This window comes from Pantherophis guttatus, chromosome 5 (genome assembly GCF_059756535.1).
Source record: "Pantherophis guttatus breed Tessera chromosome 5, ASM5975653v1, whole genome shotgun sequence".
In the NCBI taxonomy this organism is placed as follows: Eukaryota; Metazoa; Chordata; class Lepidosauria; order Squamata; family Colubridae; genus Pantherophis; species Pantherophis guttatus.
In genome coordinates, this window is record NC_142067.1 from 2,867,868 (window position 1) to 2,883,777 (window position 15,910).

General features: G+C 44.4%; 1 protein-coding gene across 4 annotated transcripts in view; it reads left to right on the top strand.

Moving 5' to 3' along the window:
- Positions 1 to 15,910, top strand: part of FAM168A (family with sequence similarity 168 member A) — an 86,640-nt gene that overhangs the window by 39,931 nt on the left and 30,799 nt on the right. For 2 of the 4 annotated variants that reach the window (XM_087895732.1, XM_087895733.1), the window contains exons 2-3: positions 4,019 to 4,155; positions 9,570 to 9,658. In XM_087895732.1, the coding sequence (XP_087751858.1) occupies positions 4,028 to 4,155; positions 9,570 to 9,658 (217 nt within the window). In that variant the 5' untranslated portion in view covers positions 4,019 to 4,027. The remainder of the gene's footprint in view (positions 1 to 4,018; positions 4,156 to 9,569; positions 9,659 to 15,910) is intronic. The other 2 variants (XM_087895735.1, XM_087895734.1) reach the window with 1 other exon arrangement.

Below are 15,910 nucleotides of genomic sequence, written 5' to 3' on the forward strand. Positions count from 1 at the left end.
AGGACTAACTTTACTTTAAAAAAAAAAAAGAAGGGCTACCTTTTGGAAAACGGGAGACTCTGAGAAAAGACTACAATCTTTAAATTTGTCAGATGTCTTCAAGGCAGGTCTATATTCTGTTCTGATTTTGGGGCAAGGCCCCGGATTTGAAAAACTGATGATTATTTTCCATTTGCTGCCGGCTTTCCAGAGGGGATAGGAAAAAAAAGAATAATAAAAGGGAAGGACTGGATAAGTTTAGCCTGCAGCATTCTGCTTGCCGCAGGGAAATAAGTAGCGAGATATATATATACCTTTAGGCACTTCCATCCTCTGGAGAGGGAATATTATTTTGCCCTGAAGTAAACCCCCAAACTTATGAATTTATCCCCCTCACTTCAAATTAGCAGCCTGGAATATAGAAAGTTCATTTTCTACCTAGTCTAATTTTTTTTTTTTTTATTGAAAAGTTTTACAAAAAAAAAAAAAAAATACAGAAATATTCTTCCCCCATGGGGGGGGGGGAGAAAAAAAATGTCTACCTAGTCTAATTGAAGAATTCTGCCAGCAGTCCCAAGTTAAAAATGGTTCGTTTATTAGATTTTTATCGAATAAATGAAGTAATAAATAAAGTAACCTTGTCACTTGGATCGTTAGTACCGGTGGTCCTTGACTTACAACAGTTGCTTTAGTGACTGTTCGGAGTTAACAAAGGCACTGAAAAAAGTGAACTATGACCGTTTTTCACACTTAACGACCGTCGCAGCTTCCCTGTGGTCACGTGATCAGAATCCAGACGCTGGGCTGAATAAAATTAAAGTATTTACTTTAGCATTTAAAGCAATGTTTCTCAACCTTGGAAGCTTGAAGATGGGTGGACTTCAATTCCCAGAATTCCCTAGCCCAGTGTTTCTCAACCTTGGAAGCTTGAAGATGGGTGGACTTCAACTCCCAGAATCCCCCAGCCAGCAGCGCTGGCTGGGGGATTCTGGGAGTTGAAGTCCACCCATCTTCAAGCCTCCAAGGTGGAAAAACACTGATTTAAAGTGTTAACCCGGTAACAAAACATTCGGAAATCAATCCACAAGCTCGGAAAAGTTGTGTTTCACTTAACAAACGGAAATTTTGGGCTCACTTGTGGTCGTAAGTCGAGGAGAACCTGCAAATGCTTGGAGATGCAGCACCCTGGACAGCTCCTTGAGTTCCTCCCAACTTCCCCAGAGTCCTTTTCAGACTAAAAACTTCGTTCTACAGCTTGTCCTCGACGTACGGCCACCATTGAGCCCCGAATGCTCGTCGCTAAGTCAAGTCAGTTGTGAAGCGAGTTTTGCCCCGTTTTACGAACCTTTCTTTGCGCCGTCGTCCAACGAATCACTGTGGTGGTTCACTTAAGTCGCACGGTCGTTAAGTGAATCAGCCCCTTGACTTGGCTCGCCAGAAGGTCGCCAAAGGGGAGAGCCTGCAACCGTCATAAGTTCATGCCAGTTGCCAAGCGTCCGGAATTTGATCAAGGGACCACGGGGATGCGACAACGGTCGTTAAGTGTGAAACATTGCCATAAATCCCCCTTTTTCAATGCCATAGTGACTTGGAAAGGTCAGATGTAAGTCGAGGACAACCAGCTGTCTGTGTAGAGCCTGTGCGGTGCTTAGATCTGGTCCTCAGGACCGGCCTGGAAACAACCGAGAATCAGTCCGCGGTGGAGGGGTGAAATCCAGCAGGTTCTGACAGGTTCTGGAGAACCAGTAGCGGAAATTTTGAGCAGTTCAGAGAACCAGCAAATACCACCTCTGGCTGGCCCCAGAGTGGGGTGGGAATGGAGATTTTGCAGTATCCTTTCCCTGGAGTTGGGTGGGAATGGAGATTTTGGAATATCCTTCCCCCTGGAGTAGGGAGGGAATGGGGATTTTGCAGTATCCTTCCGCCTGGAGTGGAGTGGGAATGGAGATTTTGCAGTATCCTTCCGCCTGGAGTGGAGTGGGAATGGAGATTTTGCAGTATCCTTCCGCCTGGAGCGGAGTGGGAATGGAGATTTTGCAGTATCCTTCCACCTGGAGTTGGGTGGGAATGGAGATTTTGCAATATCCTTCCCCCTGGAGTAGGGAGGGAATGGGGATTTTGCAGTATCCTTCCGCCTGGAGTGGAGTGGGAATGGAGATTTTGCAGTATCCTTCTGCCTGGAGTGGAGTGGGAATGGAGATTTTGCAGTATCCTTCCGCCTGGAGCGGAGTGGGAATGGAGATTTTGCAGTATCCTTCCACCTGGAGTTGGGTGGGAATGGGGATTTTGCAATATCCTTCCGCCTGGAGCGGAGTGGGAATGGAGATTTTGCAGTATCCTTCCACCTGGAGTGGGGAGGGAATGGAGATTTTGCAATATCCTTCCCCTGGAGTGGAGTGGGAATGGAGATTTTGCAGTATCCTTCCACCTGGAGTGGGGTGGGAATGGAGATTTTGCAATATCCTTCCCCCAGGAGTGGGGAGGGAATGGGGATTTTGCAGTATCCTTCCCCTGCCACGCCCCCTCAAACCACGCCCACAGAACTGGTAGTAAAAAAAAAATTGGATTTCACCACTGCTGCGGTGCCTTCGCCAGTGAAAACGGAGCTCGGGGAGGAGCCATGCGCAGTCCCTGCCGGGCTCCGTTTTCGCTGGCGGAGGGCTGCAAGAGGCCATTGTGGCCGAAAACGGGGCACAGGGTCGCTGCACACGCCACCCCCCCCCCCCCCCGGCTCCATTTTTGCTTGTAGAGGGTTATCTATAAACAACCTAAAAACTAAACAAAAGGAGAAATGTTTCTTCCCCTTTTTTCATTTGAGCATATGCAAGAAGGGACAGGAAAGGAGAAAGGGAAAGCAGAAAGGCGAAGGAAAAGAAGGGCAGACGGGAAGAGAGCAAGGAAGGAAAAAGAAGGAAAGAGGGGAAGGAAGAAGGAAGGAGAAGGAAGAGGGAAGAAAAAAGAAGAAAAGGAAGAAAGGAAGAAAAGAAAAAGGAAAGAGGGGAAGGAAGAAGGAAGAAGGAAGGAGAAGGAAGAGGGGAGGAAAAAGAAGAAAAGGAAGGAAGGAAGGAAAGAAGGAAGGAAAGAAAAAGAAAGAAAGAGGGGAAGGAGGAAGAAAGGAGAAGGAAGAGGGAAGGAAAAAGAAGAAAAGGAAGGAAGGAAGGAAAGGAGGAAGGAAAGAAAAAAGGAAAGAGGGGAAGGAAGAAGAAAGGAGAAGGAAGAGAGAAGGAAAAAGAAGAAAAGGGAAGGAAGGAAGGAAGAAAAAAGGAAGGAAAAAGAAGGAAAGAGGAAAAGAAAGAAGAAAGAAGAAAGAAAGAAAAAAGAAGGAAGAAAGGAGAAGAAAGAGGGAAGGAAAAAGAAGGAAAGGGAAGGAAGGAAGGAAAGAGAGGAAGGAAGAAGAAAGAAGGAAGAGGGAAGGAAAAAGAAGAAAAGGAAGGAAGGAAAGAGAAAGGAAGAAGAAAGAAGGAAGGGGGAAGGAAAAAAGAAAAGGAAGGAAGAAAAGGAAGGAAAGAAAAAGAAGGCAAGAGGGGAAGGAAGAAGAAAGGAGAAGGAAGAGGGAAGGAAAAAGAAGAAAAGGAAGGAAGGAAGGAAGGGAGATTATAATTATGGGGGGGAGGGTCTTAGGGAAGTCCTGCCTTAGCCCCCAACATGAGTCCTGTGTCATGCCCACCCCCGGCCCTCCGAGGTCCCACAACCCCGATGCGGCCCCCAATGAAATCGAGTTTTGACACCCCAGGTATGGAGCAAAAAGATAAGGAGCGCTTTGAATTCGAACCCCAAAACAGCCTTTGCCCCCCCCAAACCCCCTTTGACTTCTCCCCAAAGGGCTGACCAAGCGAAGAGACCCACTTCCTAATTTTATTTTATTTTATTTTATTTTTTTTGCTGGGTTTGCAACAGACAAGTTTTGATTCCGCGCTGCCCCCCGAAGCCGTCTCTTGGTCCTCGAGGCGAGGCCCCCCCCAGTCCCCCCCCCCGAGTGTGACCTGAGCAGCGTGCTTCCCTCCCTCATTCTCCCTCCTATCCCTCCTTTGATTGACAGGCCGGCCTGATGAGCAGCCCGAGAGACGGCTGGTGCCGTGTTGATTTTTGCAGTTCGTCTGCAACACGACCAACGTACAGGGGCTCCTCGACTTACAACAGCCTTGGTCAAGACGACAGAGGCCAGTTCTTGTACAGGTAGTCCTCGACTTAACAAACGGTTCATTTAGGGACCGTCCGAAGTTACCGCGGCGCTGAAAAAAAGTGATTTAACCAGCAGGGGTGAAATCCAAAAATTTTTCCCCTACTGGTTTCTGTGGGCGCGGCTTGGTGGGCGTGGCAGGGGAAGGATATTGCAAAATCCCCATTCCCTCCCCACTCCTGGGGGGAGGGTACTGCAAAATCCCCATTCCCTCCCCATTCCCACCCCACTCCAGGGGAAGGATACTGCAAAATCCCCATTCCCTCCCCACTCCTGGGGGGAGGGTACTGCAAAATCCCCATTCCCTCCCCATTCCTGAGGGAAGGATATTGCAAAATCCCCATTCCCACCCCACTCCTGGGGGGAGGGTACTGCAAAATCCCCATTCCCTCCCCATTCCTGAGGGAAGGATATTGCAAAATCCCCATTCCCACCCCATTCCTGAGGGAAGGATATTGCAAAATCCCCATTCCCACCCCACTCCAGGTGGAAGGATACTGCAAAATCCCCATTCCCTCCCCACTCCTGGGGGGAGGGTACTGCAAAATCCCCATTCCCTCCCCACTCCAGGGGGAAGGATACTGCAAAATCCCCATTCCCTCCCCACTCCTGGGGGAAGGATATTGCAAAATCTCCATTCCCACCCTACTCTGGGGCCAGCTAGAGGGGGTATTTTGCCAGTTCTCCAAACTACTCATAATTTCTGCTACCGGTTCTCCAGAACCTGTTGGAACCTGCTGGATTTCACCCCTGCTTACGAGCGGGTTCCCCCCCCCCCATTTAACGACCGCTGCAGCAACATCCCCACAGTCATGTGATTAAAATTCAGCCGCTTGGCCACTGACTCGTAGTTATGACGATTGCATTGCATTGTCACGTTTTGCGACCTACTGACTAGGAAAATCAAGGAGGAATGCAGATGGTCCCAGATTCAATTCTCAGGTCGTAAAAGGCGCCATAGTAGCTACTACCCTGCTCTAGCTACTACTTCTCTTCCAGGGAGCTGCCTCTTTCCCAGCCAGCCAGCCCTTTGTAAGCCCGAGGTGGGGAAGTAGAAGACCACAGGTGGCAAATTAAAAAGAAGCTCTGTAATTGCCATCCTTAATTACCGTTGCAAATCAAGGAGATCAGCTCTTAATACCTTTCAATTCTTCCTTAACTCTTTCCCGTACTTTTGTGACTGATATAACCGCTTAATATAATAATAATAATAATAATAATAATAATAATAATAATAATAATAATAATAATATAAGAGATTATTATTATTATTATTATTATTATTATTATTATTATTATTATTATTATTATTATTTTATTTTATTTTATTTTATTTTATTTTATTTTATTTTATTTCTATACCGCCCTTCTCCCGAAGGACTCAGGGCAGTGTACAGCCTATTAAAACACAAAAATATACAGACATCAATTAAAAATAATTAAAATTATTAAATAATTTCAGCCCAAATTAAAACCCAAAAATTTAACGTGTCACTCCATGAAAAGAGGCTTCTGAGGGATCCTTGGTGCTCTCTGAGCTGGGTTGTTTTCTGGCCGACGTCTCATGACCCAACTAGGTAACTTCATCAGTGCAAGAAGGGAGTGGAGTTTACGAAGAGATGGAGGAGGAGAAGGGGGAGGAGGATGAGGGGGAGGATGAGAGTGGAGGAGGAAGTAATAGGGCTGTAAGGGAGGGGGCTTTGTGGAGAAGGGAGGGGAGGAGGAAGAGGATGGAAAGGACTACGGGGTCCCTGGTGCTCTCTGAGGCTTGATGGTTTTCTCGCAGACCTTTCAGGACCCAACTAGGTAACATCATCAGTGCTAGAAGGAGGAGGGGTTGGAGGAAGAGAGTAACCCCTAACCCTCACCACTCTTTGCTCAGGGACTGTTCATAGTTAACAGCCGCACCGAGAAAGAGTCTTACAACCAGTCCTCACTCGTGCGACTGTCAACATCCTTTGTTTCTTTCTCCATTCTCCTTCCTTCCTTCCTTCCTTCCTTCCTTCCTTCCTTCCTTCCTTCCTTCCTTCCTTCCTCTCTTCCCCTTCTTTCCTTCTTCCTCACTTCCTTTGTTTCTTTCTTCCTCACTTCCTTTGTTTCTTTCTTCCTTCCTTCACTTCCTCTCTTCCCCTTCTTTCCTCCTTCCTCATTTCCTTTGTTTCTTTCTCCATTCTCCTTCCTTCCTTCCTTCCTTCCTTCCTTCCTTCCTTCCTTCCTTCCTCTCTTCCCCTTCTTTCCTTCTTCCTCACTTCCTTTGTTTCTTCCTTCCTTCCTTCACTTCCTCTCTTCCCCTTCTTTCCTCCTTCCTCATTTACTGTTTCTTTCTCCATTCTCCTTCCTTCCTTCCTTCCTTCCTCTCTTCCCCTTCTTTCCTTCTTCCTCACTTCCTTCCTTCCTTCCTTCCTTCCTTCCTTCCTTCCTCTCTTCCCCTTCTTTCCTGCTTCCTCACTTCCTTTGTTTCTTTCTCCATTCTCCTTCCTTCCTTCCTCTCTTCCCCTTCTTTCCTTCTTCCTCATTTCCTTTGTTTCTTTCTCCATTCTCCTTCCTTCCTTCCTTCCTTCCTTCCCCTTCTTTCCTCCTTCCTCCCTCCCTTCCTTCCTTCCTCTCTTCCCCTTCTTTCCTCCTTCCTCATTTACTGTTTCTTTCTCCATTCTCCTTCCTTCCTTCCTTCCTTCCTTTCTTCCCCTTCTTTCCTCCTTCCTCCTTTCCTTTGTTTCTTTCTCCTTCCTTCCTTCCTTCCTCTCTTCCCCTTCTTTCCTGCTTCCTCACTTCCTTTGTTTCTTTCTCCATTCTCCTTCCTTCCTTCCTTCCTTCCTTCCTTCCCCCATTCACCTTCCTTCCTTCCGCTTTTCATCCATCCCGTTTCTCTCTCTGGAGAAGTCCCCGTAGTAGGCTGTTCACTTGCCAATGGCAGGAATTAATTAATTAAGGGCTAATTGGCAAGGCAGCCCTTGCTAGGTTTGCCAGCTGACTCGCTTACTACCAGGAGGTTAAAAGGAAAGGGGGGGGGGTGGGAAAAAAAATAACGCTCTAACAAAATTGCTCCACGCTCATAAATGTCCCCACACCTTGTTGGAAATTTGAATTATTATCAGGTCTTCCAAATTTTTCTAGGTAGCTGTGGAGATGAAGCCAAGTTGGGCTAATAAACACTTAATGACTGATTTTGCATTTGCACTTAACGAATGGGGCTTCGTTAAGATAATTAACGGAGCTGGACCTGAAAGGACTTCATCACGATGATAATTGATTCCCAGGTCCCTTGTTTTTAATCTAAATAAAATCTAGAGCAGTGTTTCTCAACCTTGGAAGCTTGAAGATGGGTGGACTTCAACTCCCAGAATCCCCCAGCCAGCGCTGCTGGCTGGGGGATTCTGGGAGTTGAAGTCCACCCATCTTCAAGCTTCCAAGGTTGAGAAACACCGATCTAGAGGAAAAGAAGAAAGAAACAAATAAAATAAAATAAAATTGGGCTCTCTTATTAATGAGATAAGGCACCGGAGATTGTGTTTGTGTGTCTCTTGTGTGTTTGTGTATTCTCTTCCCTGCCATTTCCAATAGTGTGGACTATTTCCTCTTTGTGGTAAGGGCACAAGCCACTTAATGGCTCCTGGACTTCAATTCCCAGAGTTCCTAAGCCAGCCAGGATTCCCACAATTCTCTCGGTGTTTTGACAAATGATTTAATAACAATAAATTTAATGATTTAATAACAAATAACAAATGACAATAAAATACCCAATGCCAACTGCGCACTTCTGGGACGTTGAAATCCATAAACTTTAGAATAACAAAAAGTGAAAAATATTGCTCTGTTTTAGCGCCTGACATACAGGCAGTCCTCAAGTTACGACCGCAATTGAGCCCAAAATTCCTGTTGTTAAGTGAAACATTTGTTAAATGTGAGTTTTCCTCTCCGTTTTATGACCTGCCTTGCTACAGTCGTTACCTTGGGCCACTGCCACGGTCGTAAGTATGAGTCAGTTTGCAAGCGACCGAATTATGATCACGCGACCACGGGGAAACTGCAATGGTCGTAAGTGTGAAAAAATGGTCGTAAGTCACTTTTTTTCATTGCCGTCGTAACTTTTGAACGGTCGCTAAATGAAACTTGTAAGTCGAGGACTGCCTGTTACAAGCGTTCGTTTAGTGACCGTTCGAAAGGTACTTATGAGCATTTCTCACACTTGTTGCTGCATCCCTGGGTTTACACGATCCAAATCTAAAGGCTTGGCAACTGGCATGGACTTACGACGGTTGCCGTATCCCTGAGTCACGTGATCCCCTTTTGCGACCGTCTGACAAGCAAAGTCCAAGGGGAAGCCAGATTCACTTAACAAACCCTGTGACTTAACTTCACGCCTGCGGCGAGTCGCTTACCTGTGGCAAGAAAGTTCGTAAAATGAAGCAAAACTCCCTTGATAACTTACCTTGCTTAGTGACGGAAGTTTGGAGGGGCTCAATTGTGGTCGTAAGTCGAAGACGACCTGTGGTATTTTTCTCCGGAACAAAACAAAACCTCCAGCATAATACAGGTGTGTGCACTCTTTTAGAAAAAGAGAGAATTATCTGCTTTTTCTCCGTCTTTTCTGATCGCTTACAGCAGAATCCTTCATATCCTCTATTTCAGTGTTTCTCAACCTTGGAAGCTTGAAGATATATATTTATATATATATATATATTTATTTATTATTTATTTATTAGTCCAATTTATATGCCTATAAATACTCTATTTAGTACTGAGATATTAAATTATATATATATATAAATACTGAGATATTAATATATATATGTATATATATATATATATGTATATATGTATGTAGGTCTTTGGTTATTCGGGTTTTCTCCCGCGTAAAATTGGAGGTTTCTTGGCAACGTTTCGACGAAGTCTCATTCGTCATCTTCAGGCTGGTGTTCTCGGCTTTGTGCTTCTAGGAGCAATATGTGTGATCGCAGCTGTTTCTTCCTTTTAACTGCCAGTGGGGGTGGAAGAAGAAGGAAGGAAGAAACAGCTGCGATCACACACATTGCTCCTAGAAGCACGAAGCCGAGAACACCAGCCTGAAGATGACGAATGAGACTTCGTCGAAACGTTGCCAAGAAACCTCCAATTTTATGCGGGAGAAAACCTGAATAACCAAAGACCTACATACAAACACCCGCGAAAACCTCATATATATATATATATATATGTCTTCTTAAGTTTTCGCGGGTGTGCATATGCAAAAAATTAAAATCTCGGGTGTTTTCCCGCGTCATTATAAATAAGTTGGTTAAAATATTTAAAATCCTGGTTAAAATTGGTTAAAATCCTGGCTTTTTGCATATATATATATATATATATTCCCCTCCGTGTTTGTAAATATTTCCCAAGTCTGCTTTCTGAACTCTCCCTTCTTCTTTTTCAGCGTTCTCGCATTCCCTACCATGAATCCCGTTTACAGCCCAGTTCAGCCTGGGGCTCCCTACGGAAATCCCAAGAACGTCGCCTATACAGGTAAAAACGATCGATAAAAATGAATGCGTCATAAGGATGTTAGCATGCTCCGGGAGCTCCTGGCACAGGCAAGATGCCCAGCAAGGTTTTTCTCCTTCGGACTCAGGATGTTAAGTTGCGCTATAGCTGTTCAGGATTTTTTGTGAGCGAGCCTACGACAGCGAGGACATCACCGAGCTCAGAGACCCCATAGTTCTCCTCCTCTTCCTCTTCCTCACCACCAACCTCACTCTTTTCTAGCACTGATGATGTTAGCTAGTTGGGTCATGAAACGTTGGCAAGGAAAACCATCAAGCTCAGCGAGCACCAAGGACCCCACAGTTGTTGTCATCCTCCTCTTCCTCCTCCCTCAATCCTAATCTTCCTTCTCCCCTCCTTCCCCCCCTCACTCCTCCCCCTCCTCTTCTCCATAAACCCCACTTCCTTCTACACTGACAGCATTCCCTAGTTGGGTAGTGAAATGTCTACAAGGAAACAACCAAGCTCAGAGAGCCCCAAGAGCCCCTCAGCTCTCGATTTGGTCAACAAATGATGTAAATCTTGGAAGGAATTATTCATGTGGGCTGCAGAACAGAGTCCTGTTTTTAGCTTGTGACCCAGAGGAATTAACACGGATGGAGGAGGAGTGCGATAGGGTAAGCAGAGAATGTTCCAGCAGTAGGCCATGAGAATAGAAGAATAAAAGAGCAGAGGCCAGGCGTTTTAATTTGTAACACAGCGAAGCTTGGACTTTTTGTTTGTGGGTTTAGTATGGACAGAGAATGGCTTTGAATACTATTCCAATGTATGTCCTTGGTTTTTGCGATTGGGAAAAAAACAAAAAACGAAAGGATTTTCAGAGACAAAGAATTTTCTCTTACCGTAGCATGACTCATTTTCTTGCATTTACCAACCTTTATTGAATGGTGAACTACAGGTAGACCTCAGGTTACAACTATTTATTTAGTAACTGTTCCAAGTCTACAATTAGAAAGACAGATAAGAAAGACATGTAGGCAGATAATGAATAAATAAATAGATATGGATGGCTAGATAGATAGATAGATAGATAGATAGATAGATAGATAGATAGATAGATAGATAGATAGATAGATATAGAAGATAGATAGATAGATAGCTACAGATGATTAGATAGGTATAGATGATAGATATAGATGATAGATGGATAGATAGATAGATAGATAGATAGATAGATAGATAGATAGATAGATAGATAGATAGATAGATATAGAAGATAGATAGATAGATGATAGATAGATAGATAGCTACAGATGATTCGATAGATATAGATGATAGATATAGATGATAGATAGATATAGATAGATAGATAGATAGATATAGATGATAGATAGATCAATATAGATGATAGATGATAGAGAGAGAGAGATGATAGATGATAGAGATGATAGGTAGATAGATAGATAGATATAGAAGATAGATAGATAGATAGCTACAGATGATTAGATAGATAGGTATAGATGATAGATATAGATGATAGATGGATAGATAGATAGATAGATAGATAGATAGATAGATAGATAGATAGATAGATATAGAAGATAGATAGATAGATGATAGATAGATAGATAGCTACAGATGATTCGATAGATATAGATGATAGATATAGATGATAGATAGATATAGATAGATAGATAGATAGATAGATATAGATGATAGAGAGATCAATATAGATGATAGATGATAGAGAGAGATAGATGATAGATGATAGAGATGATAGGTAGATAGATAGATAGATAGATAGATAGATAGATAGATAGATAGATAGATAGATATAGAAGATAGATAGATAGATAGATAGATAGATAGATAGATAGATAGATAGATAGATAGATAGATAGCTACAGATGATTAGATAGATAGATATAGATGATAGATATAGATGATAGATAGATAGATAGATAGATAGATAGATAGATAGATAGATAGATATAGAAGATAGATAGATAGATGATAGATAGATAGATAGCTACAGATGATTCGATAGATATAGATATAGATGATAGATGATAGATAGATAGATAGATATAGATGATAGGTCAATATAGATGATAGAGAGAGATAGATGATAGATGATAGAGAGAGAGAGATGATAGGTAGATAGATAGATTGATAGATAGATAGATAGATAAAAATATACACAGACATAATGAATAGATGATAGGAATAAATGAACAGTGTGATTTTTAAAAATAAAAGTTGAGCCTTCAAAGATGAAAACTGAAAATGGGTTGAAAATGAATTAGACATTACAAAAAATGTGGAGAACGTTCAGAAATGTGTATTCCCTTATGTCGTTCCTTAGTGACGCAGATTCTCGTACTACGTTTTATATCGGCTCGCGGTGCACCTGAGGCTTCCCCCCCCCCAGTTCAAAACGCGTCTCTCTCGCTCCGCCAGTTTGAAGCTCATCTCTGGGGTCTGGAGTGTTAATCCCTCCCTCCCTCCCTCCCTTCTAGCTCTTTCCGCCAAGTCTCCGTGGAATATTAACCCGTTTTGTGCCCTAATCCTATTGCCATGGATTTACGGCGGGCCAAAGGACAAACGTCACTCTAATAAACTCAAGAGGTGTTCCCTGGGGCCCCTGTGATATAATTTAGCTCTTCCAGCAACGGCCACAATTTGATCTGTTCTCCTTTAACCGCTGAGTGGTGATTTTAATTAAACGATTCTGAAAAAAAAAAAATCAATGGAAGGAATTTGGAATAATTTACCCATAAATACCCTCCTATTTATTCCTTACCGTTGAGAAAATGTATGTCCTTGATGCTCCTGAAAAAAGCAAACTGCCACGATTTAAAAGAAAAACACTCACTAATGTTTAAAGAGAGTCCAGCGTTAGATTGTTTAGCTGCCTGATGTACAAGAAATATTTTTATTTATTCTGAAATTTATTTGCCGCTCGTCTCGGGTCAAACGACTCTGGATGGCTTACAGCAGAAAAACATTAAAACAGTAAAATATATAAGGTAACCTTTTATTGTCATTTTTTTCCAGTGGGCACATTGGCACACAAAAGTTATGTTGGCTGTCCTCAAAAGCATACACATACATAACACACATGTAGACATGCCATTTACATACATACATATGTAAGGTAGTCCTCAAGTTCCGGCCACAGTTGAGCCCAAAATTTCCATTGCTCACATAACTCCTTCCTAACAGTTCCCAGATAATATGATTAGATTAGATTAGATTAGATTAGATTAGAATAGATTAGATTAGATTAGATTAGATTAGATTAGATTAGATTAGATTAGATTAGATTAGATTAGATTAGATTAACTGTCAGCAAATTTCTCCTTATTTCTAGGTTGAATCTCTCCTTGATCAGTTTCCATCCATGATTCCTTGTCTGGCCTTCAGATGCTTTGGAGAATACCTTGACCCCCTTCCTCCTCTCTGGGGCAGCCCCTCAAATATTGGAAGATGCTCTCCTGTCTCCCCTGGTCCTTCTCTTCGCTATACTACCCATGCCCAGTTCCTGCAACCGTTCATCGTATGTTTTAGCCTCCAGTCCCCTCATCATGAATCAGGAGAGATTCAACCTGGAAATAAGGAGGAATTTTCTGACAGTGAGAAGAATCAATCGACGGAACAGAAGTTGCCTGTTCTGTCCCCGTCCCACACGCACACACACCAACAGACGTCCAAGAGTTAAAAACCAAACCAGCCGACAAAATCCTTTTTCCTTATGATAACGGAACTTGGCAGCAACCTAGTGGCTGCCTGCCAAGAGTTTATTACTCACGAAGAGATAACTTCTCCCCGCTTCTGGTACATCAAAAGAAACAGCTCAATAATTACGGAGTCAATCAAGTCCAGAGATAATCCAGCAAAGTCTATAGTAAAAGTCCGGCAATGCAGAATGGCATGGAAGCTTTCAGCTTTGTTCGTCACAAGGTTTGACTGGCCACCACGCTCCCTTTTATATCCTGTGGGGTGTGGTCCAGTGACTCAGCCTAATCTTGGGCACGCCTTTTCTTCTGTTGTGCGCACTTATCTGCGACGCTGTCGAGGATCTAGCCAAGACTCATTACCCTCATCACTGTCCATCTGTGACTACGTGGACATGCTTGGCCCTATCTCTTGCCCTTCGGCGGACACCGAAGGCATTGCCAGAGAGGAGGGTCCTGGAGAGGGAGGCCTTGCCAACTCCTCCCCTTCACTCTCGGAGTCCTCTCCTGCCGATGACACAGGCTCAGATAACAGAGCCACAACACTGCTTTCAAAAGTTGTGGGAGCTTCATCCCTGGAAGCTTTGAAGAAGAGACTGGGCTGCCGTCTGTCAGAAATGGTGTAGGGTCTCCTGCTTGGCCAGGGGGTCAGACTAGATGACCTACAAGGTCCCTTCCAATTCTGTTAATCCGTAAAGGATTCAGTCTCAGCCTTCCGAGTTTCTTTGGGAAGGCCCGAAGGACTCAGCTGGAGATGCACGATCTGGGTGGTCGCTAAAGGTCGAGAGCATCTGGATGGCACATCATCAATGCAACCGAGAAGCAGACTTGGGAAGAAAGATGTCCTTATTGCAGCAGCTGGAATTCCCAGGAGTATCTCTTGCAAGCAATTGGGGAGGATTAGCCTGAATTCAACTCCTTGTAAAGCTTGAGTGCTTCTGTTTCCATGTGACTGGAGAGTTGATTCTCGGCTGCTTGGCAACAGAACCCAGTCCGCCCACCTTGAAATCCAAAATTCAAGGGGGAGGAAGGAAAAAAAAAAGAACAAGGGGTGCCTTTAGAAAGGGGTGTTTGGGTAGAAAAGCCCCTTCCCCCCCCAATCTCTCCCCCAATTTCCATCTGCTGGTTTTCGGTTGTTGATAACGAAAAGCATATTATTTTCTTGCGCTACAAAACAGGATGAGGGTTTTGCTTGGGTTTTCTCCCAAGCGAAATGAGAAGCGAAGAGGTTTCAGGATGGAGGGATGGAAGGGAAGGGATGGAGGAATGGGTGAATGGATGGAAGGATGGATGGAGAGACCAAGGAGAAATGGATGTGTGAATGGATGGATGGATGGTGTGTGGTGGGATCGTGGGATGAGTAAATGAATGGATGGATTGAAGTACAGGTGAATGGAGGGGTAGACGGATGGATGGAAGGATGGGGAGAGGGAGGGGAAGGAATGGGTGAATGGGTGGAAGGATGGATGGAGAGACCAAGGAGAAATGGATGTGTGAATGGATGGATGGATGGTGTGTGGTGGGATCGTGGGATGAGTAAATGAATGGATGGATTGAAGTACAGGTGAATGGAGGGGTAGACGGATGGATGGAAGGATGGGGAGAGGGAGGGGAAGGGATGGAGGAATGGGTGAATGGGTGGAAGGATGGATGGAGAGACCAAGGAGGAATGGATGTGTGAATGGATGGATGGATGGATGGATGGTGTGTGGTGGGATCGTGGGATGAGTAAATGAATGGATGGATTGAAGTACAGGTGAATGGAGGGGTAGACGGATGGATGGAAGGATGGGGAGAGGGAGGGGAAGGGATGGAGGAATGGGTGAATGGGTGGAAGGATGGATGGAGAGACCAAGGAGGAATGGATGTGTGAATGGATGGATGGATGGATGGATGGTGTGTGGTGGGATCGTGGGATGAGTAAATGGATGGATGGATTGAAGTACAGGTGAATGGAGGGGTAGACGGATGGATGGAAGGATGGGAAGAGGGAGGGGAAGGGATTGAGGAATGGGTGAATGGGTGGAAGGATGGATGGAGAGACCAAGGAGGAATGGATGCGTGAATGGATGGATGGATAGATGGATGGAAGGTGCGAGGAGGGATGAATGAATGTAGGGATGGAGGATGGGTGAATGTAGCGATGAAGGATGGATGAATGTAGGGATGGAGGCAAGGGTGAATGGAGCGATAAAGGGATGGAAGGAGGGATGGATAGAGGGAAGAGATAGAGAGATGGATGACTGAATGGAGGGTTCGAGGAAGGACGGAGGGACAGGTGAATGTAGGGATGGAAGGATGGGTGAATGTAGGGATGGAGGATGGATGGATGGAGAGTGAGGGGAGATGGAGGCATGGGTGAATGTAGGGATGGAGGCAAGGGTGAATGGAGCGATAGAGGGATGGATAGAAGAGGGATGGATAGAGGGAAGAGATAGAGAGATGGATGACTGGAGAGTTCGAGGAAGGACGGAGGGACAGGTGAATGGAGGGATGGAAGGATGGGTGAATGTAGGGATGGAGGATGGATGGATGGAGAGTGAGGGGAGATGGAGGC